The sequence below is a fragment of the Motacilla alba genome, chromosome 18 (genome assembly GCF_015832195.1).
Source record: "Motacilla alba alba isolate MOTALB_02 chromosome 18, Motacilla_alba_V1.0_pri, whole genome shotgun sequence".
In the NCBI taxonomy this organism is placed as follows: Eukaryota; Metazoa; Chordata; class Aves; order Passeriformes; family Motacillidae; genus Motacilla; species Motacilla alba.
In genome coordinates, this window is record NC_052033.1 from 9,531,844 (window position 1) to 9,559,840 (window position 27,997).

Sequence of the window (27,997 nt, forward strand, 5' to 3'; positions counted from 1 at the left end):
TGTGTCACTGCACGGGGAATAAGGGGGGGGCGGAAAGCAGATCGGGAGGAAGCACGCTTAGGGAACAGAGAAAAAAAAATGATAAGGGAAGGAAAAACAACCCCAGCGAAACCGCAAACCTGGGCGTATGTTTTGTACATTTAAAGATTAAAAGAAATAATGATGGCCGGGGAAAAAATTGAAAATGAAGAAGCCGGAGCGCAGGGGCCCGGCGTGGCCCCCCCTTCCCTGCATCACTTTCCCAACATTTCAGCCCTGATTCCTGCATCGCCGGGCCGCGGGCTAAAAATACAGTGATGCGGGCGAGGGGAGGTGGGGAAGGAAAACGCTGGAAAAAAATGAAAAAATAACGTTAAAAGCGCCCCAAAAGAAGGGGAAAAATTAAAAAAGGGAAACAAAGCCCTCCCCCACCCAGCTCCCCCGGAATCCCCGGGCGGGAGCCCCACTCACCCGGTGCTGCGGCGGGGTCAGGGGCTGCCCATGGCCCGGGAGGGCGAGCGGGCGACCCTCGGCGAGGAGGCGGCCCCGCTGCCCGCCGGCCTCCGGCCGCTGCTGCTCCCGCTGCCCGCGGCGGCGGCTGCTGCTGCTCGGTGCTCGCTCGCAGCCCTTTTATACCGGCTGGAGCCGGTCTCCGCCGGCGGCTCCGCAGCGCCCATGTGCGCGGCGCCGGGCCCGGCTCGCCCAGCGGCGGCACCGCGTGTGCGGGAGGGGCGGTGCAGGGGCGGCCCCGGGGTCCCGCAGCCCCCGCAGCCCCCGGCCCGCACCTGCCCCGCACGGGGCGCTCCGGCAGGTGCCGGGCAGCCCCCGCCGGAGCGGGGTCCGGAGCATCCCGGGGTGCGGGGTCCGGAGTACCCCAGGGTGCGGGGTCTGGAGCATCCCCGGGGTGCGGGGTCCGGAGCATCCCAGGGATGCGGGGGCCCGGAGTACCCCAGGGTGCGGGGTCCGGAGCATCCCAGGGATGCGGGGCCCGGAGTACCCCGGGGTGCGGGGTCCGGAGCGTCCCCGGGGTGCGGGTGGGATGCGGGGAGCACACACCGGAGCCCCCCCCTCACCCCCGGTGCTGGTTCAGTGTGTTTATCCCCTCCGAGTTTGGGTGCTGCACATGAGGTGGTGTTAGGGGTAATGTGCCCCTTGTATTTTTTCAGGACAAAACATCTCCTTTGGTTGTATTTATAGGGAAAAACGTCGCTCTTGGTTGTATTTTTAGGGGAAAGCACCTCCTTTGGTTGTATCTTTAGGGAAAACCTCCTTTCCTTTCGGGAAAATCTCGTTTTGTTGCAATTTTAGGAGGAAAACATCTTCCTTGGTTGCATTTTTAGGGCAAACATTTTCCTTGTTTGAATTTTTAGGGGGAACCATCTCTCGTGTTTGTATTTTTAGGGGAAAACATGTCCCTCAGTTGATTTTTTTTTTTTTTTAGGGAAAAACTGGTCCCTTAGTTCTATTTTTATGGAATACATTTCCTTTAGTTGCATTCCTAGGGAAAAAAACAACTCCCTCAGTTAAATTTTTAGGGGGAACTGTCTCTGTCAGTTGAATTTTTGGGGGAAACATCTCCTTTGGCTGTATTTTTTTTTTTGGGAAATCACCTTCTTTAGCTGGACTTTTAGGGAAAAACATGGTCTTTTGTTGCATTTTTGGGAAAAACATCTCATTTAGTTGCATTTTTTTAGGGAAAAACATGTCCCTTGGTTGAATTATAAGGGGAAAACATTTCCATTGGTTGCATTTCTAGAGAAAACCAAGTCCTTAGTTGGATTTTTAAAGGAAAACATGTCCTTTATGTAGGAAGCTTAAAAAGTAGGGATTTGTGAGTCAAGCAGAACAGGAGAGACCAACTCACCACTCACAGGCATGGGGAGGAGGGAGCAGGGATTTGTTTATCCTAAAATCACAGAACGTCCTGAGCTGGAAGGGACCCACAGGGATCCTTGAGTCCAACCCCTGTCTGTGCACAGACACCCCAAAAATCCCACACTGTCCTTGAGAGCGTTGCCCAAGCTCTCTTGGAGCTCTGGCAGCCTCAGCTCGCTGCTGCTGCTCCTGCTCTCCGTGTGCTGGGCACCGCGGATGCTGCCAGGAGGATTTGGACTCTTGCACCATCCCTTGTGACTCGTGGGCCACTGGCTTCTGCCTGCAGAGGGGTCAGAGTGGGTGGGTGGCCACACCTCTCCTCACCTGGGATCTGCCCCCTGCGCTGGCCCAGGAGCCCACCGCAGTGAGCTGGGTTAATGTGGAACCTGCTGATCCTGGTTCATACCCCTGGAGAAAGCAGCCACGTTAAAATGCCCCTGCACTGCAAGGGCTGCTGTGTTTGGTTTGGCCAGAGTTCCTTCTGCTGCTTTCCCTTCCTTTGGCCCAGTGGGATTGCTGGTGGGACAACACAGCCAAGGGCAGCAGGTAGCTGGGGCAAAACTCTCCAGATTGCCCCAAATGAGGCCAATTGTTACTTTTGCTCAGGAACTTTGGGAAAGCTGCTGCTGGTTTCTCTTGGCAATGCTGGCCCAACAGCTGCTGCCTCCAGCAAGTGCTGGTGCTCTCAGGGAGGTTTCAGTATCTCCCCTCCTCACAGTCCCCTCCCAGTCAAGCTGAAATCCTGAAATCCATCAGAAATCCATCAGAAATCTGGGTCCTCAGCCATGGGAGTGCACCCTGTGTGTCCTGAGAGCCTCCTATCTCCCTGTCCCACAGCAACCCTTCCTCTGAGGGAGCCTTGGAGGTGGCTGTCCTTTACCCATGCCCTGCCTTTCAGGGGTACAGATAAAGGGTGACCACCCTTTATCTGGCCCTGCAGAGCCAAAATCCCGTTATACAAGCTTTTCCCTGGGAATGGGTCACCCTCCCCGTGCTGAAATTCTTCCTGGTAACACAGTGCAAGTGGTTGTGGGACAACAAAAGAGGTTTGTGCCTCCAGGGGAGAAATAAGAATGCAAATATCTTTGGCATGAAAAACCCAAAGTGATTTTTTCCTTGGTATTTCTTGTCAGTGCTCTGCATCTGTCTCTGCCTCACCTTCCCATTCCTTTCCTTTGGGCGTTCCAAGAGCAGTGAGGTTTTGGGGAGCCAAGGGGGCTGCAGGGGCCCTGTGGGGGCACAGGGATGGTGGCTGCAGCCTCTCCAGCCCCGAGCTTCCCACTGTAAAACTCTTTTCCCCCATGTTTTTGGGGGAATTTCCTCGCTGCTTGGCTTGGCTGTGCCTCGCTGGGATCCTTTTCCCTGGCACATCCGTCGTGGGTCCGTCCCGTGCCTGGCAGCAGGACGTGCCTCTCCATCACCCCAGGACTCCAGCAGCAGGGCTGAGGGCTCTGTAATCCCCAGGGAAGCAGAGCAGGAGTCCTGGCTGTGGGCATAAATCAGCCAGGAGCTGGGGAAGAGGGCGGGCTGGGAGAGCAGGGGAGCGCGGGCCCCTGCGCCGCGCCGCCGGATGGCTCAGGGACTTCCAGTTCATTTATTCTGCTGGGGTTTGCCCAGCCCTGCTCGGCATGTGAAATGTTTTCTCTGAAAGACCCAGCAGTGAGATGGGTGAAAAACATTCTCCTGTCCCAGGAGCTGGCAGAAATCCTGGTAAATCTGCAGAAGTATGTTTTTGTCGGTGCTGCTTGTTCTGTGAGGGGAACTAGTGTAAACTATGCCAGTAGAAAACCTTTTTCCTGGAATGAAGTCCTGACTGCGTTCAGAGCATTGTCAGGACGGTTGTGCTGGGAATGGAGCTTTGCTGGTAAACATGTCAGCCCTGGGGAGGCCCAAGGGGGCAGACGCAGAGCTCCTGCCCCTCTGCCCCACGGGCAGACCCCTCGCCAGGTACCTGCTGCCCTTCTCTGCTCAAATCAAAATCTCTGGAATCTTAAATTGCAAAAAACTCATGGATTTGTTTATCCGCCCTCTGAAAGCCTGTCTGCCCTGCCATCCATCCCCCCGGGCTGTGGCTGGACATCCCCCAGTGGGGTCAGCACCAAGAGCCTCACCATGGGGATATGGCCCCATCCCACACCACAGCAGCTGTGGGACCAGCACAGCTGAGCATCGCTTCTGCTTGCCTGCCTCAGTTTCCCTGACCCCTGCTGGCACAAGGGGTGACACTGGGAGCTCCTGGAGTGGTCCTGGATAACAGCAGGTACCCACTCCAGTTTGAATTTCTCATCCTTTGCCGTATCCTTTTCTCCCTGCTCCTCATGGCTGGGATGGGGGACCCTGCTGGGACTTTCAGCAGGGCTGCTGGGTGGGTTTGGGCTGGAGATCAGAGCTGGGACCCCCTGGGTGGGTTTTGAGCCCCAGGGGCTGGCAGGGGGTAGCTCAGCACAGCTGGGTGTGCTTCAAAGGGCTGCAGGTTTTTCTGGGCTCCAGCCATTGCTTTGCTCTCCAGGCAGGCGTGAAAATGTGAAAGAATGTGAAAAATGTGAAAATGATCATGCTGGCCCCAAGATTTGTAAACTTTCTGGTTAATGTGTAATAAATACATGACAGATACTGCCAGCACAGTGAGGGTGACCCCTCTGTGGTGGCACTGCCAGCGGTGACATCCCAGAGAGGCATCTCCCCTCCTCTCCGCGGGGCCAGCCCGCGGGCGTCCTGCTTGGAGAGGCTTTGGGGCTTTTCTAAACTGGTTTATCTGGTTTGGACTTCTCCAGGCTCCTGTCAGCTGCCGTGGCTGCCTTGCAGAAGGCAGGTTTTTTGTTTGTTCAGGGCTGCCCTGGTCCAAGGTGCGTGCTGTGCCACCAGGTGTGCCGTGTCCAGCCCCGAGCACGCTGCCAGCGCCGCTCATCCCAGGCCTTGGGTGCTGGGAGTGATTCCGCCCAGCTGCTCCTCCAGCTGTAGCCACCTGGGCAGTATTTCCTGCTTGGCACAGGGCAAGGTGCCGCAGTGTTCCTGCCAGCCTGGGGAATCTCTCCTGAGTCATTTTGATTTTTGCAGGAAGAGCTAAAAGCTGGTGGGTCAGCTCTGGCTGCGGCAGAGCTGGAGGGGAGCAGAGGTGCTGCAGCTCCTGGTGCAGGGGGGATCCCAGGGGGCTCCCACCTCCTCCAGGGGGATGTGCACAGCCTGGAATTCCAGCTGGAAAGGGTCAGAGAGGGCTCAGAGTGCAGAGGAGCTGATGCCAGGGATGGCCTCACACTCATGGATGTGGTCTGGATGTGGGCATTCCACGGGCTGTGTTCCACCTCGCCTTCAAACAGCCTCTGAGCATCAGGGATCAGGAAGTTTTGTCTGATGCTAATGCATGAATTTGAGCCCTGAAAGACTTTCCCTGTAATTTAGGGAGGAGAGCGTGTCCTTTGAAAATTGTTTGGGCTGTTTTTGTTAGCTGTGTCATCCTGGCATCCCTCCCCAGAGTAAATGGAAGGGACAGAGGTTTGTGGGTTCGGCTCCTTTGAGGTGTGCTGGGTTTTTCTGTGAGGCTGCAGGTGCAGCTGGGGGGCCCTGGGGCACGCTGGGGGTGCAGGGCGGCCCCTCAGGAGCAGCACTGGGTCTGGGATGTGCTGCTGGGAGGATGTTTGCACAGGCTGGGATTTGGCACAGAGACCAGCTCAGCCTGGGAGGGGCTGGGAGCTGCTGGGTGCCAGTGGAGGTGCCAGAGGGCAGGATTAGGTGGTGTGTCTTCCCAGAAAGCCTGAACACCACCTGCCTGAGGAGATTCTGGTGATTGTTTTTTCCCAAACCCCAGTTCTGGCACAGGGTGATATCCTGCTCTGTTGTGGAGAATCCTTGAGAGGGGACTGGGATGGGGCTGGGATGGAGCTGGGATGGGGCTGGGAAGGAGCTGGGAAGGAGCTGAGATGAGGCTGGGAAGGAGCTGGGATGGGGCTGGGAAGGGATTGGGATGGGGCTGGGAAGGGGCTGGGATGGGGCTGGGATGGGGCTGGGAAGAGATTGGGATGGGGCTGGGGAGGGGCTGGGAAGGGATTGGGATGGGGCTGGGATTGGGCTGGGATGGGGCTGGGAAGGGATTGGGATGGGGCTGGGAAGGGGCTGGGATGAGGCTGGGATGGGGCTGGGAAGGGATTGGGATGGGGCTGGGGAGGGGCTGGGAAGGGGCTGGGATGGGCTGAGGTCTCCCTGACCACTGTGAAGTTGGTGGCTCAGTTCTGTGCTGTTCTTGGCCCAGCTGGGCTCAGCCTCTGGGTGAGAGGTGTTGGACCCAAGCAGAGCTGCTCCCTTCAAGTCCCCATCCATGAAGAAATCCAAGGAAATTGCAAAGGAATTTTTGTTTTGAAAGCAAAGGCAACTTAGCTGCCATCAAACATGTCCAGAGACCTAACCTGGATTGTTGGAGCTGTGGGCACGCAGAGGGTGCAGAACAGGACCTGAGCTCGTGGGCTTTGTTGGGGCAGGGCTGAGCAGCCCTTCCCAGAGCTGAGCCCCCTCCCACGGCTCAGCCCCACCACCCACCACCTCCCACCCCCATTAGCTGATGTACCGAGAGCCTCCAGGCTTCATAAATTAACACTCTGGGCTATGAATTATGAATGGAGCCTCATCTCTGATCACGGCAATGCTCTGCTGACAGCCCAGGAGCTGCTGATCCAAGTGACAGCCCAAAGCTTTCAAAGATGTGAACAGCAGAACCTGGCAATAATTTACTTTGCAAGTTACAAACGGCTTGGCCTACAGATGGGGCTCATCGTATTCCCTCTCCTGCCTCCTCCTGTCCTGTTCTTCTCTTTTGTTTCCCAGTATTGGCTTCTCGGCTCTCCCTCTCTGTGTTAATGGGCGTTGTCCTGCTTGGCTGTGTTGGCCATCCCATGGGAGCAGCATCCCTCATGCCACCTTCCTGCCCCAAGGTGCCGATACCTGCTGGGGACAGCTGGGTCCTGGATCCCAGCCCAGGCACGGATCCCCACAGCCAGTGCAGAGCTCCTGGGGCAGGACCCAGCAGGATTTTGGCAGATCTCTGCAGCTCCATCCCCCTTTGGCCATAACTTTGTGTTCAAGACATCCTATTCCAGAGCTCCATCTGCTCTGTGGAGCTCTGCCACAGCTCTGTCTCTGCCATTGGTCCTTGGAGGCTTTGTCCTTGAACCTTTCCATCTCTGGAGGCCAAATCCTGCCCTAAGCAGCTGGATGTGCTTAGTCCTGGGGGTTTTTGCCTTCTGGGTCTGTATGGATTGCTGCCTCCTCAGCTCTGGGGCAGCTCCCTCCAGCAGCCGGGCTGTGCTCCCTGCTCTGGCAGCGGTGGGGCAGAGGGAGCAGAACTAAATTCAGACAACGAGCTTCAGACACTTGCCAGTTGTCACAAACAAAGGCAGGGCCCTGTATGGACCCCTCATGGGGCTGCAGCACTCAGGAGAAAGCCCTTGGCAAGCCAGGAGGGAGCAGGGGATGGCAGGAGCAGGGGATGACAGGAGCATGAGATGGCAGGACTGTGGGATGGCAGGAGCATGAGATGGCAGGAGCAGGGGATGGCAGGACTGTGGGGTGGCAGGAGCAGGGGATGACAGGAGCATGGGAAACCATCCCAGCCTGAGCAGTGGGTGCAGGAAAGGGGCAGTCCACATTCCCAGTCCTTTCCAGTTGAGCCATTGTGAACCAGGCAGCAGAACAACTGCAAAGGCAAAGCCTTGGTGTCTGGAGAAGCTGCTTTGCCCTGGGCTGGGGTACAGGAGCACTCCCCTGCCCTGACTATTTTGTTTCCCTTGCACAGGGGATGCTGTAACCAGGTGAAGGATGGACTGACAGAGCCCCAGAAGATTCTTCTCCACCCAGGGCGCAGGGGCTCAGCCTGCAGGGAAGGAGCCCTTTTTGGACACAAATATCCCTCTGGCTGCAGCGAGGGGAGAGGAGCTGCCGCGGATCGAACCCGCTCCCGGAGGGGAAAATACCACTTCGGTTTGGTGTCTAATTAGATATTTACCAGGAAGGAAGGAAAGATATAAATAGGGTGACAGTGACTTCAAAGGGTGTTTTTTGACTTCTAAGAATAACACCTTTGCTGGCGCCGATTTCGGGAATATTGGCTGAGCCTGGGTGTGAAAGACGGAGGAGGTGTCGCAGCTCGGTCGGCAGCCAAGGGAGCAAACCCAGACCCCAGCCCCGCTCCAGCCCCACGGGACCAGCTGAGGAGGGGACAGAGCCCCTGGAAAGCTCAGCTGCATCCACAGGGTCACAGCAGGGACAGTTTGGGGAAGACCAAGGGTGCTGCAACGCGGGCAGGAGGGCACGTGTGGCGCCATGGGGACCCCACCCCTGTCCCCGTGGGCAGTGCTGGTGCTCACCCTGGTGCTGGTGGGACTCTGGGCTCCCTGTGTGCCGAGCAGGCAGCCCAACTTCATCGTCATCCTGGCTGATGATGTGGGCTGGGGGGATCTGGGAGCCAACTGGGCAGAGACGAAGGAGACCCCGCATTTGGATCAGTTGGCTGCTGAAGGAACAAGGTAATGTCTGTCCCCCTTGCCTGCTATCACCCTGCATCCCTGGTTACTCTGTCCTGCAGCACAGAGGAATTCTGCAGGACTGGCAGGTGAGGGAATTTTGTTGGTGTTGGTTTGGGTGCATTGGGAGAGCAGCCAGAGCCTGGCACCTCGGGGTGCAGGTGCATCCATCCCCGCTGGAACCTTCATCTGCCACTCCTCACCCTCATCCCCAGAGCAAACGGGGGAGTGTCCAGGGGAGCAGGGAGGGGCAGGGCAGTGTTAGAGCACGCGGGGTCTCGTGAGTTGAAGGGTTTTTCATTTTGCAGGTTCGTGGATTTCCACTCAGCTGCCTCCACGTGCTCCCCGTCCCGCGCCTCGCTGCTCACGGGGCGCCTGGGGGTGCGCAACGGGGTCACCCACAACTTCGCCATCTCCTCCCTTGGGGGCCTCCCCCTCAACGAGACCACCCTGGCCGAGGTCCTGAGGGAGGCTGGCTACACCACGGGGGCTATAGGTAATGCCCAGAGCGCCAGGGGCAGCTGGGGAGGTGGCAGGGGGTGCCCTTGCAGAGGAGGGGCTTGGGTGAAATGCGGGCAGTGAAAGGGAAATCTAAAGGTTCACGTGAAGAGAGATTTCACACGTCCCCCTTGGATTTTGCAATGCCATGCTTAAAATCTTCCTTTTCAGTGGTGCTGCCGGAAATCCAGACTTCTCCATTTAATCTCTCATTGCTTTACCTCCCGAGGAATGTGCTGGGTGTTCCTTACTGGGTGTTCCTTGGTAAACAGGACCGGCTCTGCCATCCTGCATCTTGCACCGCTGGCCCGGTGGCTTTGGGTACCCTCCTGTCACTGTGGGTCCCCCTCAGCCTGCACAAACCCTTTGCATCTGCAGCTCCTGCTGTTGTGCTGGCAGGAAATCCCTGTGTTTCTCCATTCCCCCCCAGTTTTTGCAGTTCTCCCTCTTGGATCGGCGCGTTCGGTGGGAGCAAGCGCGTGCCGGAGGTCAGAGGATGAAGCTGGGTTTAGGGAGGGGTGAGGAAGCTGTCTGCTCAGAGCACAAACACATGAAAGAGCCTTTTAAGGCTGGAAACACTCGCTTTGCACAGGCATGAGATACCTTATGCATTTTTTCTGGGTTTTCTGCAAAAATAGACGGCGTTCTGGAATGGCAGCCAGCACAAACAAGGAATCTTTCTTGTAGCTTGATTAAAGCCCCCAGTGCTGCGGGCACCTTGTGGGTGAGGGCTGCTGGTGGCCAGAGCTGTGTCACCTCTGAAATGATGTTCTGTGGCTTCCATGCAGGCAAGTGGCACCTGGGACACCACGGCCACCATCACCCCAACTCCCGCGGTAAGGGCTGTGCCAGCGGGGGCAGGCTGAGGGCCCTGTGGCCACCTTGACCCTGCTGACCCCCTCACTTGCCTCTCAGGCTTTGACTACTACTTTGGGATCCCCTACAGCCACGACATGGGCTGCACAGACACCCCTGGCTACAACCTGCCACCCTGCCCGCCCTGCCCGCGGCACAGCACCGCTGCCAGGTACGGGGTTCCAGTGCTGGCACGGGGAGGTGGGTGCTGGCAGCAGTGTCCCCAGCCCTGAGGGCTGCCCTTGACTGTGGTCACCTCCCCTCACGCTCTGTGCACCCAGTTTCCCCCTGCAGCCTGGGAGCCCCCCGTGCCATGGGGACATTGGCACTGCTCCCCTTGTTCTCCCTCCCTCGGCTTTCTGGAGGCCAGGAGATCAGCCAGGCTCCGTGCCCGCTCTGGTGACAAGCCCGGGGTGGCTCTTCCCAGCAGGGCGGCGAGGAAGGACTGTTACACAGAGGTCGCCCTGCCTCTCTTGGAGAACGTCACCATCATCCAGCAGCCCGTGGAGCTCGGCAGCCTGGCCAGGCGCTACGCAGAGGAGGCAGAGCGATTCATCCAGAGGGCCAGGTGAGGGCCACCTCCTGTCCCCTGTCTGTCCCCTTAGCTAGGAGAGCTCCTGGGCCACTGCAGGACTCCTTTGCATCACGCTGGTGCAATGCCAGGGGAGGTGGGTGTTGCCCTGTGGTTCAGATTTGGGGTGTCCATGCTGGAGGAGGCACTGAGGCTCTTCTGAGGTCCTCTAAAGGGGTCCTGTGTTTTTAAACCATCGTTTTTGGGGAAAGTCAAAGCCTTTGAGTGGGGCTGTGCCTCCTTCCTGGGGAGGATGATGACAAGGCTGGGTAGGGATGGGAGGGAGGCAAACGCTGCCATATCTGTCCATCCCTGCATCCCTGTGGATGGGGTGGCAATGGGGTGATGGAGGTGCCTCCATGGGTGTGAAGTGCTGGCAGGGGCTGTCAACAGGCGCTGAATGGTGCTCAGGGTGGGACCAGAGCAGCACCCAGAGGTGTTTGAACACGCCCCGTGTGTGAGATTGGATCCATTTTGAGGATTAAGCACTCCGAGATGAGATCGAGATCGCTGGGCTTCAGGACCTGCCTCCCCCAGCCTCAGAGCACAGGAGGTGCCCGGCTGTGCTTGTCCCCGAGGAGCAAAGTGGCTCCTCCGAATGAGGCCCCCGAGCCCTGCTGACGGGTTGTGTAATTTTAATCCCCATTATTGGCGGATTACGAGCTGTGACTTTGCAAAATGCCTCCCTGCAGAGTGAGGAGAGGAAGCGCTGCCGGGCAGCCCTGTCTGAGCCCATCCCCTGCCTGCATCCCGGGATAACGCAGGCCCAGGGAAGGCAGGTCCTTGGGGTAAGGTTTGTGTAACAGAGGTGAATGAAGGGCTGGGCAGGGAGCAGCATATGGGGAAATGGCTCTTTATAAACCTGGCTGCTGTTTTGTTGCATAAAACCTGTGGTTTGTCCCTTTGGGTACCAAGGATTGGCCGTGGGGTGGCTTGGCCACGTTTGGGATGCTGAGGGTACCCAGGCTCTGGGCTGTGGGGCAGCAGCAACCCCTTCTCCTGCCAAACCCCCAGCCCTCTGGGCTGCCAGGGCACTCTGTGGCTGTGAAACCGAGTGTGTAAGCTCTGGGTTAATAGGAAAAACCTTTAAACTCCCAGAAGTGTGCTGGGGTTATCTGTGTTCATGGAGAACAGGATTAGGCAGGTGCCTGCCTTTTCTTCCCTTCCCTTTGATGGCTTATTCCAGTTTTCCCCTGCCTGACTCATTCATTACAGGGCAACAAAAGAACACCGGATTTGCCATCTCGGTGTTTTTTTAACCAGTCAAGGTTGAGCAATCTGTGACAGTGAGACGTGGCACTGCTCGAGCACAAGCGAGCGTGGGAGCAAAAGTCAGGGACTGCTGTCTTCAGTTATTGATTAAACGTTTGCCTGATCTTCAGGACAATTCCGAGGTGTCCGTGTGGCAAATGAGAGGGATGTTCAGCTGAGCATCACAGCCACGAGTCCATCTGCAGGCTTTCCCTGCTCCGGGGGCTCTGGCATCCCATGGGCAGAGGTCTCACAGCAGCCGTTTGCAAGGGGCGTGTGAGCTCTCCTGACCCCCACGTCCTGCAGGGATGGGCAGGGTGCCAGGGGGACACAGGGGAGATGGGTGCTGCCCCATGGTTCACATTTGGAGTGTCCACGGCTTGGCTTCCTGCTGGAGGAGGCACTGAGGTTCTTCTGGAGTCCTCTAACGGGGTCGTGTGTTTTTAAACCATTGTTTTTGAGGAAAGTCGGAGCGGGGGTTTTGAGGAAACCCTTCGTGGGGCTCCAGCGCCGTGGGGGGATGCAGCAGCTCTGGGCAGGATGGGGTTTACTCATTTTCCACACCAGGTGGGTGTCGGGCAGAGGAAGGAAGTGCCGACACGCACGTTGGAAGGCCCGGGAGCTTGCAGCAGGCAGCGATCGGGCCGGGCGCGTGCGCCAGCCGGGACACGGCCCCGGGATCCGGCCCCTCCTCGCCGCTGGCCATCCCACCCTTCCCCTCCGAGGTCCCTGAGGAAGAGCAGGCCTCATTGGAGCGGATAAATATAGCTGTAAACAAGCAAACAGGACGTGTCCCGCGCTGATTCAGGAGCGCGCGGGCGGCGGGGCAGCGTGTGGCGGTGGACGTGCCGCGGGCCGCTGGCACTGCCCGCGCTGTGCCCAGGGTGTGTGCGTGGCCTGCCGGGCCACATCCTCTGCCCGCAGCACCACGAGGCCGGGCGCTTGCTGGGGAGGGGGAAAAAAGGCCGAAATTTGCCCTCTGGGAGAGGGGAGGGAGGTGTGTGGGTGCAGAAGCGTGGAGTGTTTGGCCACTGGAGATGGAGGAAGGGGCAAATCCACCCCAAATGGGGGCACAGCTGACAACAGGGGGACAGTGGGGAGAGGTTTGAGCAGGAGCAGGGAAGAAGTGGCCCAGCTCAGCCAAGCCTCCTCCCTGTAAGGAGAGGGGTGTCTGGAGCTGGGTGATATACGTGGGGTGTTTTTCCCCCAGGGAGCTGCAGCAGAGGCAGGGGTGGAAGGGCCACTGGTTTGTGTCCCCAGGCTCAGCAGTGCCACCACCCCAACAACCCCCTGCCACTGCCTTCCCCTGGAGGCTGAACGCTCTCCCTCTGTCCCCTGTGCAGTGACAGAGGACGTCCCTTCTTCCTGTACCTGGCCCTGGCCCATATGCATGTCCCGCTGGTCCCCCCGCTGCCCCCCGCTCCGGGCAGGGGCATCTACGGAGCCTCCCTGGGTGAGATGGATGCGCTGGTGGGACGGCTCAAGGAGGTGGCTGACAGCCTCGGGAAGGGCAGCACGCTCCTGTGGTTCACAGGTACTGCAGGAGAACGGGCTGGGGGCTGTGGGATTCACATTCTCCGAACCTGACAGAAGCAGGGAGAGCAGCAGAGAAAAGAACGGTCAAAACAATTCTCATCTCATTCGCTGCTCCTGTGTTGCGCCAAAGCGGGGTGACACCGGGGACTGCGCCTTGAGGTGGGGGCAGGATTTGTGCTTGTGCCCTGCCCTCAATGTCCCCTTCCCTCTATGTCCTCTGTCCTCGGTGTCCCCCTGCCCTCGGTGTCCCCTGCCCTCAGTGTCCCCTGCCCTTGATGTCCTCTGCCCTTGATGTCCCCTGCCCTCGGTGTCCCCTGTCCTCAGTGTCCACTGCCGTCTATGTCCTCTGCCCTCGGTGTCCCTTACCCTCTATGTCCCCTGCCCTGGATGTCCCCTGCCCTTGATGTCCTCTGCCCTTGATGTCCCCTGCCCTCGGTGTGCCCTGTCCTCAGTGTCCCCTGCCCGTGATGTCCCCTGCCCTCGATGCTCGCGTTGCTCTGGGGGTGGGGAGTGGTCCCAGCGTGGGGATGGATGGGGTCCCAGGCTGCTGTGGCCACTGTTGTCCCAGGAGCTGGGTGGTGCCCACCCTGCCACCCCCCTCGGGCTGCGGGGCTGAAGTGCCGGGGCCGTGACTAATTAAACCACAAATCCTCGTTCGTTAAGAAGCCCAAATCCGCTGAGCAGCCTCCCTAATGAGGATGTCTTGCTCCTGATGACAGGAACCGCTCGGCCGCTCATTAACACCCAGAGCTGGTGGCACCGTGCCCCCCCTGCCCTGGCCTGGCTGCGCTCCAGCCCCTGCAAACAAACGGCTAAAAACCAAAATCCATCAACCAGCTGCTCTTGCTCGTCTGGGGAGGCATCGCAGGGGTGGCAAAGGGGGATGGAAGGGTCCCCTGTCCTTGCCTACCCCCCCACTGTGGGTGTCCCCTGTGGTCCTGGTGTCTCTCACGGGGACATTTCTTTCTCTTGCAGGTGACAATGGCCCCTGGGCACAGAAGTGTGAGCTGGCAGGACGCCTAGGGCCATTCGTGGGTGCCTGGCAGAGGCAGAGAGGTAACCTGGCAGCGTGGGGGTGGTCTCAATCCCCGAGGGCACGCTGGGGGCTCCTCCACAAAGCCCTCACTGCCCCCCGAGGGGACACGGGCAGCATTCCATCCACCCCAGCCTTTCCCCGGCTGCTGCCCTGGGCTTGAACACACCCCAGCGCTATTTTTTTTCTTTCAAACAGTCACGTTTCCCCCAAAACTGCTGCGGGGGGTGGGCTGGGGTCCCCATTGCCCCGGAGCTTGGGGTGAGTGTGCTGCTTTGGAGATGGGATGCTGCTATCTGCCCCATCAGGGTCTCACAGCCCCCAGCCCCCTCCTGCCCGGAGCAGAGCACCCACCACCCTCCCCACACCCCGGGACTTTGCTTTTCTTTCCCTCCACCGTTTTGTTGGGTTCTTATTTTGTTTTGTTTGGGTTTTTTTGTTGGTATTTTTTTTCACTCTTTCCTCCTTTTCCGGCCAAGCCATCTGCTTGGTGGGTTGATTTCAGCCGGGGCAGCCAGAAACATTCATGAGTCAGGCGTTTCCCACTTCTGCTTGTATTACGCGGTGTTAACGTGCCAGGCTCGGCTCCCGGTGCCCGGGGTCAGCACCGAGGGTCATCTTTCTCCTCTTCCTGACACCCCGGCCACGGCACCGTGGCCATTCCCTGGGCAAACAGCGCTGGCTCAGTCCCATTCCCAGAGCCCTTCCCTCTCCCGGCCCCGGGGATGGAATCGTAACCTTAATTTTCTAGTAAACAAACCCCGCTGCCGGCCCCGGGCTGTTGCTCTTGAGCAACGCAGGGTCACAAGCCCGAGCAGATGGTACAGAAACTGTTCGGGAACAGGGCGAGCACAGCGCGGCCCCTTCCCAGCCCCGCTGCCCTGCCGAGCCCCCGGCGGGCAGGGAGGGACGAGGAGGGGCTGGCAGAGCGCTCCGAGCTGGCTGCAAACACCGCCTGCCTGCCAGGGTGACTTCGGGAAGCCCTGGGCTGTCTGCACAGCCGGCCCCGGGCTGGCACTGCCCGCACCCCGGGGCTGCCAGGGCTGGGATGCTCGGCCTTCCCACCCGGGAGGGCTGTTCCTGGGCAGGGAAAAGCCCCCGAGGAGTGGGAGGGCAGGGGAAGACAGGCTGCTAAACAACCAACCGACCAACCAACCAACCAACCAACCAACCAACCAACCAACCAAAAAACCCCTATTTATTTCTATATGTTTTCATGTGATTCCACATGTTTCTATGTTTCCATTTGTTTCTATGTTCCTACCTGTTTCTATACGTTTCTATATGTTTCTACAGGTTTCTATAGATTTCTAACGTGTTTCCATATGTTTCTACACATTACTATACCTTTCTAAAGGTTTCTATGTGTTTCTAACATGTTTCTATGTGTTTCTAAAATGTTTCTATATGTTTCTACACATTTCTATATCTTTCTAAAGGTTTCTATATGTTTCTAACATGTTTCTGTGTTTCTACATGTTTCTACATGTTTCTATGTGTTTCTAACATGTTTCTACATGTTTCTATGTTTCTAACATGTTTCTATATGTTTCCAGCATGTTTCTATGCATTTCCAACACATTTCTGCATATTTCTATGTTTCTATACGTTCCCAACATGTTTCTGCATGTTTCTATGTTTCTGTGTGTTTCTGTATGTTTCCTGCAGCTCCATCTTTTGGTTTAGGGTCCAACCCTAAATTGCAGGGATGTTTTCCACTGATTTCAGGTGGTCACTGCAGCTGGGAGAGAGCAGCATATCTGTGTGTGCTGCCCCTTTCTCTGTGCTTCCCACAGCCCCCAAAAACTCATCTCCCACTTTGGGGTCAAAAGTCCAGCAAGGGGGGGATACTGGGAGAGAGAAAAACATTTTGGGGATGTGATGCTGAGCATGCTTTGAGGCAGGTTGGGGAAGTTCCAGACCTGGTGTCCCTGTGCTGAGGACCTGCTGTGTGTGTGGTGGGACCAAGGTTTTCATCCCACCACGGGAATGCACAGTTCAGCTTTCCTGGAAAGCCTGGAAAGTCCCCACAGCAGCAGGGCTGCATCATCCCCACTCTGCAGAAAATTCCCTGGTTGGGTTTGGGTGTTTCAGCCCTGTTTACTTCCCAAAGTGTTAATGTGGCCTCATTCCCAGGCTGCTCTGACCTGACCAGCCAGAGGTGCTGGGGTGGCTTGGTCAGGAAATATCCGTCTGATGTCCTTCCAGAGCCCCCTGACCGTGCATGGAAAAACCCTGCAAATGCATCCAGGAGGATGAGTTTTTTCACATATGTGCAGAGATGGGGCTTGATATTAATTGCTGTAATTGCTGTGGTTTCCTGGGGCGTCTGGGGGAAACACCAACACTTTGGGTGGGGAATGGGAGAGACAGGGGACGTGCTCAGTCCGTGCCAGGGTCAGAAACCTTTTCCCTGGGCTAGTCCTCGTGGCACCTGTGCCATCCGTGTCCCTGCGGGCGCACAGCATTGTCTGGGGGCATGGATCTGGTGGCATCGGGCAGGGACTCTGGGGAGGCCGGGCAGGCTGGGGACAGCTCAGGGGCTCTCTTGGCTGTGCCCCCAGGAAATGGCTCGGGGCGAGTGCCGTTGCCATGTGCACGCTGAAAGGCAGCGCACAAAGGCTGCTCCTGGGAAGTTTTGCTCGGTGAATCGCCTCGGGATTTTCTCTTTGCCCCATTCCCAACCCCTTCCCCCTCCAGCTGCCTGGGGCCCTTTGGGCTGCAGCCAAGGCAGAGGCTCTCCAACCCCTTCCAGCCCTTTTGATGCTTGGTGCTCCCAGTTTGGGGCTCAGCACCCCAGCCCCGCTGCTCAGCACTGCAGGTGGAGGGAGGGACTGGGCAGCTTCTCTGTGCATCTCAAACCCACGGGCAGAGCAGAGTGCTTTGGGTGCTGCCAGGGAAAGGATGGATCAGGTTCATTAACTGGCAGCTGGGGTATTAGCAGGATGGTGTTTTTAATGAGGCAGGTTTCCAGCAGCCGGGGAGGGGGGGGGGGGGCTGTTGGTGCTGAGCCCTGCAGAGGACAGAAGCCCTGGAATAAATTCCTACATTTCCTGCCTGCTCCATTCTCTCACCTGGCATCAAAAGGGGATGGAAATGCAATGGCTCTGGCAGCTGCTGCATTTCTCATCACTCACTGCAGCAGAGAAACACAAACCAGTGCCCAGCTGAGACCCTTTCTTTTCCCTTTCCATTTGAACAACTCCTGTAGTCCTTCTCCCTTCCCTGGCCCAGTGAAACCACCCTCCTTTGGGGTAATTTGCACCATCTCAGCCTCTGAACAGTTCCTTTCCCAGGGGGACTCCGGGCTCAGGAGTTTTTCCAGCATCAGCAGGATGCTGAGCACTGCCCTGTTCTCCTGCAGGCGGGAGCTCAGCGAAGCAAACAACCTGGGAAGGAGGGCACAGGGTGCCAGCCCTGGTGTACTGGCCTGGCCGTGTCCCTGCCAGGAGGACGAGCCACGCTCTCCTCAGGTAAGAGCCCCTCGGGGACCGGGGTGGCCCCATTTGGAAGGACCCCCCATCCTCACGCTGCCACCCAGGTCATCACCTGGATTTTGGCAGCAGCTGCCTGCTCTGGTTATCCCCTGCCTTGTGCCAGACTGTACTTTTGTCCTCTCCCAAGACTTAGTGCTTCAGCTGAGAGGAGCTGAAAGGGCTTTTTGTGAGGCTGGAGGGCTGGCGCTCGCTGCCACCGGCCTTGGTGTGCTGCTGGCCGCGGTGGCCAAGGGCCCGCGATAATTAAAAGGTGACGATGTTCTCTGTCCCCAGCACGGAGCAGGCTCAGGCTCTGCGGTCTGTGGATGGCTTTCTGTGGAGGAGGGTGCGGTTGCGAGGAGAGGTGGCGCTGGCGATCCCTGCAGGATGCGGCCGGGGCAAGGGCGGCTGCCCCCGCGCCCCTCCTGGCTGGGGAGGGCAGAGGGAGGCTCTGGGTCTGTAGTGCCCCGCTCCCTGCAGTATTTGCACCCCTTCATGTGCAACCTGCTTCTCTCCTTACAGCCCTCCCGGGCAGCAGAGGTGGGGCACAGCCTGGGGCAGAGCGGGGGGAATGTCCCCGTTCATCCCTGATGGGTCCCCAGGGTGCTGGGGTCAGGCTGGGGGGGCTTGGGGTTACTGGGGATTGGGATGCCCTGTCCCCGTTCATCCCTGATGGGTCCCCAGGGCGCTGGGGTCAGGCTGGGGGGGTTTGGGGTTACTGGGCATTGGGATGACCTGTGCTGAGGACCTGCTGTGTGTGTGGGGTGGTCCCTGTTCATGTCTGATGGGTCCCCACGGTGCTGGGGTCAGGCTGGGGAGGTTTGAGGTTACTGGGGATTGGGATGACCTGTCCCCTTTCATCCTTGTGGCACACAGGGTGGTGGGGCTGAGGGGTTACTGGGCATTGGGGTGCCCTGTCTCCTTTCATCCCTGATGGGTCCCCACGGTGCTGGGGTCAGGCTGGGGAGGTTTGGGGTTACTGAGGATTGGGATGACCTGTGCTGAGGACCTGCTGTGTGCAGGGGGAATGTCCCTGTTCATCCCTGATGGGTCCCCACGGTGCTGGGGTCAGGCTGGGGAGGTTTGGGGTTACTGGGCAGTGGGATGTCCTGTCCCCTCTCATCCTTGAATCACACAGGGTGGTGGGACTGAGGGGTTACTGGGAATTGGGGTGCCCTGTCCCCTTTCATGCCTGATGGGTCCCCATGGTGCTGGGAGTCAGGCTGGGGGGGTTTGGGTTTGGCATGTCCTTTCATCCTTGAATCACACATGGTGGTGGGGCTGGGGGGTTGTTGGATGTTGGGATGCCCTGTCCCCTCTCATCCTTCAGGCACACAGAGTGGTGGGGCTGAGGGGTTGCTGGGTGTTGGGAAAGAATGTCCCAGCTGCTGGAAGCAGGTCCTGACTGGTGGGCCCTGGGGCAGTGCTGGGTGTTTCCAAGGTCCGTGAGATAAGCTGGAGACACTCACTCGTTCCACAGCCCGAGGGCAGCTCTGGGAGCTGGATTTTTGCAGGCAAGGGAAGGTTTGAGCCATAAGCTGAGTCACTGGTGTCTGGTGGAGGGGATGGGGAGCACGTAGCACCCCGTGGCTTCACCTCCAAATCCATGGGCTGTGGAGCAGGGCTGCCAGCCCCTGGGGCAGCTGGGGCAGCATGTGCAGGATCAGTGCCCATCCCACCCCCTGTCCCTGCCTCCAACCCAGGAATTCTGATTATCTCCTCAAAGATCTTATCCTCCTGCATTTCCCAGCTCCAGTCTGGCAGGTTGGACAGCTGGAAATCCAGAAATCCAGCAGAGGCAGGTGCAGCACTCCGGGTGCTTGGAGAGTGGCTCTGTAGCTCCCCAGGAGTCACTTTCAGCTGGTGTCCCCCAGCAGAGGCTGGCACTGCCATGGGGGTGCTGGTCTGGCACCAGGAAGGGGCACCCCCTCTTTGGGAGCAGCACAGAACCAGCCTGGGGGGTGTGAGCGATGGGTCACGCTCAGGAAAGTGTCACCAGCCTGAGGTGGGACAGGGAGTGTGGAGGGACACAGAGGGACACCGAGGTGCTCACAGGACAGGTGGCTTTTCTCTGTGCCTCTGTCCCCTCGGGGACAGCTCCCAAAAACCAGCACGTGCAACAGGGACATTGAAACCCCCCCAGCTGATGGGGAAGAGTGAGAAGCTGGGGAGGGAATGAAACAGGAGGGGCTGGGAGCCCTGTGCGCTCCCAGAGGGACCTCGGCCAGGTGGGATCCCCGGGGAGAGCCAGGCTGGGCAGGGCAAAGCCTCACCCATCTGCCGGGATCTCCTCTTCCCTGGGGTTATGGAAACACCTGGCTGGGGCACAGAGGCTGCTGGAGCCGCTCAGGACCTGGTGGCTCCGTGTGCTGCCCGGCCGGGAGCGCCGGGGTGAGCGAGGGTGAGCGTGCCCCGGGGCCAGGGAGCTGCGGCCGGCACAGAAACGCTGATGCCTCACCTCAGACCAGCACCTGCACGCTGGGCTCTGCTCAAAACTGCCTCGTCTGCTTTTCTTAATTATGGTTAATTGTCAGAGCCACCCACTGTGCTCCTGCCCTTCCCTGCCCCAAGCCGAAGTAGGGCATGGAAGAAGTAGGTCAGGAGGGTGGTGAAGAGGAGATTGCACCATCCTGGCTGTGCTGGCAGCGTGGGGCTGGGCAGGTTGGCTGAGCTGCTGGGGTGTGGGAGAGCTGCCTGCATGCCAGGCAGGGTGGTGCTCTGTGCCACAGGGTGCCCGGGGTGCTCAGCACCACGGCAGGGCAGTGCTCCCAGCCCGTCCTGCCCGGGGGGCAGGATGCCCGTGTTCCCACAGGCAGGAGCTGCTGTCCCTGGGCTCTGCCAGGCCCTTTTCCTTGGTGTTCAGGTGGCAGCAGGATGCTGGAGTGGCTTCATTAGTCAAATCTCTCTTGCCAGGGCAGGGATGGCTTTCTCTTTCCCTCAAGTGCAGATGCCAGGTTGTGCCCGCTGGTGTCTTTGCTTTGATGCCAGCTTTGACCAAAATCCTATTTTTCCTGCTTTTTTCCATGGGTTACACCTCTCATGGCTGGGGAAACCTTCCACCACCTCTGCCCTCAATCATGTTGCTCTCCCAGGCCAGTGCTGCTTTCCAGAGGTCCCATCCACTGGGGCAGGGCTCCCTGGGCCCATCCACGTGCATTGAGGTGGGAGCTGGATCCTGGGGGTGCTGGGCACCCCTGGCACCAGGGGCAGGCTGCCCAGGTGAGCTGCTGTTTTGGGGGAGCCGCTCTGCCCCCAGCAAGGTTCCTGTGGGGGTTGCAGTGGAGAGCCAGGATTGTCTGGGCGCCTCCCGGCTCTCAGCAGTGTTTGTTCTTATTTGTTCTCTCTGTCTCTTAGCAGCTAAATGAAATCTCCTTCAGTGGGAGAACCGGGGGCTGGTGAGCCCAGGGCTCTTTCCTCTCTCTGCTCACGCAGCTGCCACCACGCTCCAGGCAGGAGACACCCAGGGGCAGGACTGTGGTGGTGGCAGGACCACGGTGACAAGGTCACAGTGGCAGGACCAGGGCAGCGCCCTGGTGACCCCAACTCCTGGTGCTTTTGCTCCTGTATCACTTTCCTTGCCCCAGCCAAGCCCCCTGAGCTGCTGGCATGGGGTTTTGTAGCCGGAGGGGTGTGGGTTGAGTCCTGGCAGCAGTGCCAGCTGCCGGCTCCTGTGCCACAGCCTGGTCCCCCAGGGCAGTGCTGTGATGTGTCACTTGGCCACTGTCCCCTGGGGCCATGGGACACCCTGGTATGGGTGGTTCCTTTTAGAGGTCTGGGGTCACCTTGAGGCTGCATCTGGGAGGGAGTGATGCTGTTGGTGGCACTGGGGGGACAGAAACTTGTGCCCCACAGGATGTGGAGGGTGAGGATTGGACACAGGGGCTGTGGGCAGGACATTCCCATCCCACTGGAGTCGAGTCTGGACCCCTCTGGGACACGTGGCCAGAAGAGGGGGAGCCTGTGCCCAGGCTGTGAAGCCCTGGCTGGGTGATCCCCATCCCACCCCATGCAGCACCTTCACACCTCAAGGATGTGCCAGCAGGGACAGTCAGGGTCCCCGGGCACAGGCAGCAGGTGACAAAGCAGGAACTGTCCCTCTCTGCATCCCCAGGGAGCCAGAGGGACTTTGGGTCACCTGCCCTTTCCCCGTGTCCCTCTGCCCTGGGAAGGAGCGAGGTGAGCCCTGGGTGCACTGTTGTGGCTGTGCCAGGCTGGGGCTGGCACTGGGGAGGCTGATGGGGCACTCCTGTCCCATCCTGGCAGCTCGTGCTGTGCCCTGAAACAGCCACTCTGCATTTCCTGGGGAGCCAGGAGCTGCTGGCACTGCCCTGGAAACCCCTGGGTGGCACTTTCTGCAGAGGGTGACTGGCCTGCTGCCTTCCTACTGCCCAGGGGTTCAGTGCTGCTCCCCCGTGCCCCTGCCCCAGGGAGAGGCACATCCTGACTGAATCTGAGCTGCTGGCTGGGGGTGGCAGGGCTGTGAAGCCAGGGACAGAGCCGGGTTCAGCCTTTTCAGCTGTTGGGAGCTCTCTTGGGAGGGATGTGGGGCACAGGTGAGGTTGGGAGACCCTCCAGGGGTCCTCACTCCTCGCTCTGATGACTGTCCCCTCTTTCCCCAGCATCCTGGACATCTTCCCCACGCTGGTGGCCCTGGCTGGGGCAGCACTGCCCCCAAACAGGCACTTTGATGGCTTGGATGTGTCCCCAGTTCTCTTTGGCTGGTCGGATGTGGGGCACAAGGTAAGGCAGAGCCACCCCCGGTGCCACCCCCTCCTGACAGCAGGTAAAACAGGTTGGTGGGTGTCCTGGTTTGAAAAGCCAGGTGTCTGCTAAGGAGGGCAGGAGCCTCCCTTGAAATGGAAAATGGAAACGCCCTCCTTCTGAATTATTATAATTTTGAAATTAAGGGGCTCTCAGACAAAGATATGGGAGTAGGAATAACAGTTTTTTACTAGGAAAACTAAAAAAAAATACAAATGAAATAGTACAACAACAACAACAACAACAAAAACCAGTGACAGAGTCAGAACAGGCCCTGGCCCCTGTGGGTCAGGGTGGTGGCACAGTGCCATTCCATGGTGGCTCAGCCCTCCTGCAGTGCCAGCGGTGCTTCTGCTGGAGCAGGGATCCTGCACAAGGCTGGAGTTTTCCTCTGGAGCTCCAGGGTTGCTGGAGATGGGCCTGGAATTCCTCTGGGAATGCAGTGAGAAGAAAGCTGCTCCTCTGGGAATGCAGGGGGCAAAGGCTGCTGTGCTGTTCCAAAGCCCAGATTGTATCCAGGCAGGAATGTTTGGCTCCTCCCCTGGGCAGAGCATCTCCCCATGGGATGATGGAATTTTATCAGCCATGCAGGGACACTCCCTGGCCCAAAAGGGCTTTGGGTTAAAGAAAATTGTTTTGTGCTTTGTTCACAAACCTGGGATCAGAGGTGGAAATGCCTGTGCCTGCAGCTTGGCACCTTCCTTTGTGCCTCAGAGCTGTGTCTGTGACCCCAGGGACGGCAGCCCGGGGGTGCTCAGGCTTGTGGCAGCCTGCGGTGCCCAGCACAGCACCGGTCTGATCCCAAAAGGTACATCAGTGTGGGCAAGGGCAGCTCCCAGGCTTCAAACCTGGTTATGCCCATTTATTTATTGCACCACATCAAGACACAACAAACCCTTCCTTCCCTCAGCTCCAGGGTGACAGCATTCCATGGGGACAGCCCACCCCATATCCCACAGCTCCTTTCACCCCAAAAAACACAGTTTGCAGGTCAAGCAGGATGACCACACTTGTGTCTTAGTTGCACGAGATTTTTGCAGAACCACCAAAAAAAAAAAAAAAAAAAAAAAAAAAAAAAAAAAAAAAGAAAAGAAAAAAAGAAAAGAAAAAAGAAAAGTGTCTTTAATAGCAGTCCCGTGGATAATCCTGATTTTGCTTTTAAAGTACACCCTCTGCAAGCACCGCGAGCCAGCTCCCAGCGGGATCCTGGACTTGCTCTCAGTGTCCATCAGGGCTTTGGTATTTGCCTTGTATTTATGGAACCCTCTGCTGAACTGGGAGATGGAGCAGGGAAGGGGATGGGATGTGGCCAGCACGCTCTGCTCTGCTCCTTGGGATTAACCCTGCTCTGCATAGGCCGTGCTGGGAGCAGGCACTGGGGGCTGCTGGGAGCAATGGTTTGCTGGGAATGAGGTTTTCCTGGGACCAATGGTTTGCTGGGAGCAATGGTTTGCTGGGAATGAGGCTTTCCTGGGAATGAACCTTTCCTGGGAGCAATGGTTTACTGGGAACAATGAGGCTTTCCTGGGAATGAGGCTTTCCTGGGAGCAATGGTTTGCTGGGAGCAATGGTTTACTGGGAATGATGGTTTACTGGGAATGATGGTTTGCTGATAGTGGTGTTTTTTGGGAATGATGGCTTGCTGGGAGCAATGGTTTGCTGGGAATCATGGTTTGCTGACAGTGGTAGTTTTTTGGGAATGATGGCCTGCTGGGAGTGATGGTTTGCTGATAGTGGTAGTTTTTTGGGAATGATGGTTTACTGGGAGCAATGGTTTGCTGATAGTGGTGTTTTTTTGGGAATGATGGTTTGCTGGGAGCAATGGTTTACTGGGAATGATGTTTTGCTGATAGTGGTAGTTTTTTGGGAATGATGGCCAGCTGGGAGCGATGGTTTGCTGGGTGTCAGGGTGCAGCCATTCCTGTATGGGATTCCCCCTGTGGGTGGGATCACCCTGCCATGGGTGGGGTGCCCTTGGAGGGCCCCACAGCCCCGTGGGGTGGGGGGCAGCAGCCGTGTCCCCCTCCCTCCCCTCCTGGCTCCTCGCCTCTCAGCCCCCACTCGCCAGCGGCCGACAGTGACCCCGTGCAGGGTTTCCCTTGACACAAATCCTCCTGAAAGCAGCTCCTTCGCTCACTCCAATGCCCAATTTCCACACTTTCCTAATTGGGGTCGCTGGAGCTCCCAGTGTGGGCTGTCCCAGTGTCCCAGCCTGTGCTCGGCGCTGGCACGGCCGGGAACGGGGCTGGGGTGACACCAAGGTCCTGCTGAGAGCAAGGGCTCTTGGCAGGAAAAATAAACCACATCCTCCAAGGAGCACCGAGGGTACCAGGGGCTGTAAATCCCTCTGTCCATCAGCTCGATGTGAATAGCCCAGAGCACCAAGCTGAAGCAATGAATTTTCAGGAGAGAAAAGTCTTCCATCCCTCCTGCTTCTCTATTTATTATTTATTAAAATAATAGCCATGGATTAATGGAAGAGTTCCAGATCTGGGAATGTTTCTTGAATCAAAACAAGCTCCTTAATTATGCAGTAAATTATAACAGATTTTCTAAGTGTGGGGTTTTAAGAGGTTTAGGAACGTGGTTGTTTGTAGGAAGGGAGATTTGAGTGCCCTTGGCAGCATCCCAGCTGTGCTGTTAAAGGTGTAGGCAAAGCTCTAAGGCTGGAGACAGATTAATTGGTTCAGTTCCTGATCCCTTGGCTTCACAGGGCCTTGAATATTTGCTGATTCCTGCTTTGGAGCTCTTTTATCCTGCCCAAGGAGTGTCAGCAGAAGGGCACTCTGCAGCAGAGCTTCCTCCTTGCACCACCTCTTCCACTTTACACACTTTTTATTTTCCCCCAAAGCACAAAGATCCAACCAAATTACAAAAGGGGATTTTTAAACAAGTAATTTACCTTTCAATGGAGGGCAATAAAAGAAAGTGAGAGCGTTTGGAGATCACCCCCTACCCTGAATCCTGGCATTTCTTGCATGAGGTTCCAACCAGTGCCATGTGAGATAGAGGCTACATCCAGACCAGGCAGCATGGGATGGACACCTCTGGGTGCCTGGGATCCCTGGAATGCTCTGCCAGGCAGTGTGGATGGACATCCTGGGGTGCCTGGAATGCTCAGCCAGGCAGTGTGGATGGACACCTCGGGATGCCCAGGGTGCCTGGAATGCTCCCTGAGGGGCAGGGCTCCGTGCCGGCACCTGCTCAGGCACTGCTGCACTCATCAGCTGTGAGTGCTGTTACTAAACTTGGCACTGCAGCTGCCTACAACTCCAGCAGATGTTTCTAATTTTTAGCACAGTGGAAATTTCTTGAATCACTTTTAAACTCAAATCCCAGGGAGGAAACCTCAAGTGACTCATCCCTCAGTGAAGGCACTGGCTCCGCGGCAGATGTTATCGGAGAGAGGAGCTGCTGGAGTGTCCAGCTCACTTGTCTCCTCACTCCCCAGTGCCAGAGCAGCCATCCTGTGTGGATCAAGTGTCCTAAATACCAAAAGGGAGAGATTTGACCCTCCCTCCCCTCCTTCCCTCGCTGCTCACCCCGTTCCTGGCTGTTGGCAGGGAAGGGAGCCCTCGCACAGCGGGGTGAGTCAGGCGGACGGGAGCGATGTGGGAGTGATGTTCCAGCACCTCACCTTCCCCTCTGCTCCATGAGCTCACCCTCAGCTCGTGGCTGGCTGCTGGCTCCAGCCTGGGGCTCAGCTCCCTTGGATGTCCCCACTGCTGGCTGAGCTGTGGGCACCCAGCGAGGTGCTGGGTGACACAGAGCACCCGACACCACCCTGGCGCCCAAATATTACCCAGGAATTTAGTGATGGGACAAGAGGGAATGGTTTTAGAGTAAAAGATGGGAGATTCAGATTGGATGTTAGGAAGAAATTCTTAATTTTAAGGGTGGGAAGGCCCTGGCACAGGTTATCCCAAGAAGCTGTGGCTGCTCCATCCCTGGAAGTGTCCAAGGCCAGGTTGGATGGAGCTTGGAGCAACCCAGGACAGTGGAAGGTGTCCCTGCTCATGGCAGGGGTGGCACTGGATGGGCTTTGGGGTCCCTTCCAACCCAAACCATTCTGTGATTTTATGATAATCTGCCCTGCTCTGCTGAAAGAGAGGGGGGCAGATTATCATAAATAATCCCCAGATGATTCGTGATCCCCAGAGCCTTTGTGATCCCTTTCTTGCCATAGAACTGGGAGGTAAATTCAGAGAGTCCTGTAGGGCCAGGAAAGCCCAAGAGAGATGTTGGTGTTTCCTGGGGCCCTTTTGCCATCGTCCCACTGTGGTGGTTTCAGTTTGAAACCAGGCAGAAACACCAGTTTTGTGTAGTGGCTTCAGTTCACCAATTTGAGCTTTCCCAGCCAATGCACCAGTTAATGTGGTGGGCTCAGTGTTGGCTAAATGTCCACGTACCCTTCGGAACGATTCACTCGTTCTCCTGGTGTGAGACAGAATCAGGAGGAAGGCGAAGCCGCTTCAGCACTCCCAGCTCTGCTGGCTGCTCAGAGTCCAGGGCCTGAATGATGGCTGGGAATGTGTTCAGGGGTGGGACGTGGCTCATCTGGGGAGGGAGTGGGTGTCACGGAGCAGGTTTTCCCTGCCATGGGCTGACAGGAACCTCTTCCTGTCCTTCCTGCAGGTTCTGCTGCACCCCAACAGCGGCGCAGCCGGGAAGGTGGGCGAGATCGAGGCGCTGCGGCTGGCCCAGTACAAGGCCTTCTACACCACAGGTGCTGTGTCCCTACCAGGGGTTGTAAAGTCTAGGAAGAGGCTTCTGGAGTTCTTAGATCCCTGCAGATGCAGGTGAAAAGCAGCTCAGGTTAATTCAGCCAAGAGCAGACCCAAGGAGGTGCCGAGCTGTGTCTACAGTGTGGTGCTGCAGCCTGGGGTTGGTCTCAGGAACGCTCTTGGAATAAGAGCTGGGATGGGGTGGGAAGGGGCCATCCTGGGTGGGTGGGTGAGGAATACAGAGGTGATGCCTGCACCTCTGTGACTCCAGGGTTTTTCTCCCATTTCCTCCCTAGGAGGGGCCATGGCCTGTGATGGCAGCACCGGGCCGGCGCAGCGACACCAACCACCCCTCGTTTTCAACCTGGACCGTGACATCCAGGAGCAGGAGCCTCTGGATGTGGCCTCCAGGGAGTACCAGGCAGTGCTGCCTGCCATCAGCAGGGCTTATGCCCAAGCTCTGCAGGACATTGCAGCAGACAATGTCTCGGTTGCAGATTATTCCCAGGATCCAGCTGCAATTCCCTGCTGCAACGTGCAGCACGTGGGCTGCCGGTGCCACGGGGCTCACGGAGCCACACGGGATCCCCACGAGGAAAGGAGAACACCCTGGCTTTGTCTTTAAGCAAATAATTGCTCAGGCTGCTCCTTTCCCAAGGGTGGTGTCTGTGAATTCCAGGCTGGAGGCGGCCACGGAGAGGGATGGAGGCTGTGGTTCCCTTTGCTCCATGCTGGGAAGAGGGAGGTGAGCTGGGTGTGGGTGTTGGGGAGCACACAGAGGGTCCCCTTTGCACCCTGGGCATGTGGAAGGCTTTTTGTAGGGCTCTTTATCTGGGAAAGAGACAGCTCTTGGATTAAAACTACCTTCCGTGAGACCTGGCTTTGGGAGAGGATTCCTCAGGGAAATTTGCTTGGTTTTCCTCTCAACA

General features: G+C 57.7%; 1 protein-coding gene across 5 annotated transcripts; it reads left to right on the forward strand.

The window, feature by feature from the left end:
• The first annotated feature begins 6,046 nt into the window (after nucleotides 1-6,046).
• ARSG (arylsulfatase G) lies at nucleotides 6,047-27,943 on the forward strand. Of its 5 annotated transcripts, none has more exons than XM_038157131.1 (11): nucleotides 6,052-8,366; nucleotides 8,672-8,859; nucleotides 9,650-9,697; nucleotides 9,777-9,888; nucleotides 10,144-10,284; nucleotides 12,882-13,072; nucleotides 14,050-14,130; nucleotides 17,472-17,580; nucleotides 22,203-22,323; nucleotides 26,980-27,070; nucleotides 27,365-27,943. In XM_038157131.1, exons 1-11 carry the CDS (start codon nucleotides 8,164-8,166, stop codon nucleotides 27,691-27,693), a joined length of 1,614 nt encoding a protein of 537 aa, XP_038013059.1. In that variant the 5' UTR covers nucleotides 6,052-8,163; the 3' UTR covers nucleotides 27,694-27,943. The 5 variants fall into 5 exon arrangements, with proteins under 5 accessions (XP_038013062.1, XP_038013058.1, XP_038013060.1 ...); XM_038157133.1 differs by having other exon boundaries at nucleotides 6,053-8,366; nucleotides 10,147-10,284; XM_038157130.1 differs by lacking the exon at nucleotides 22,203-22,323 and having other exon boundaries at nucleotides 6,050-8,366.
• The last annotated feature ends 54 nt before the right edge of the window (nucleotides 27,944-27,997 follow it).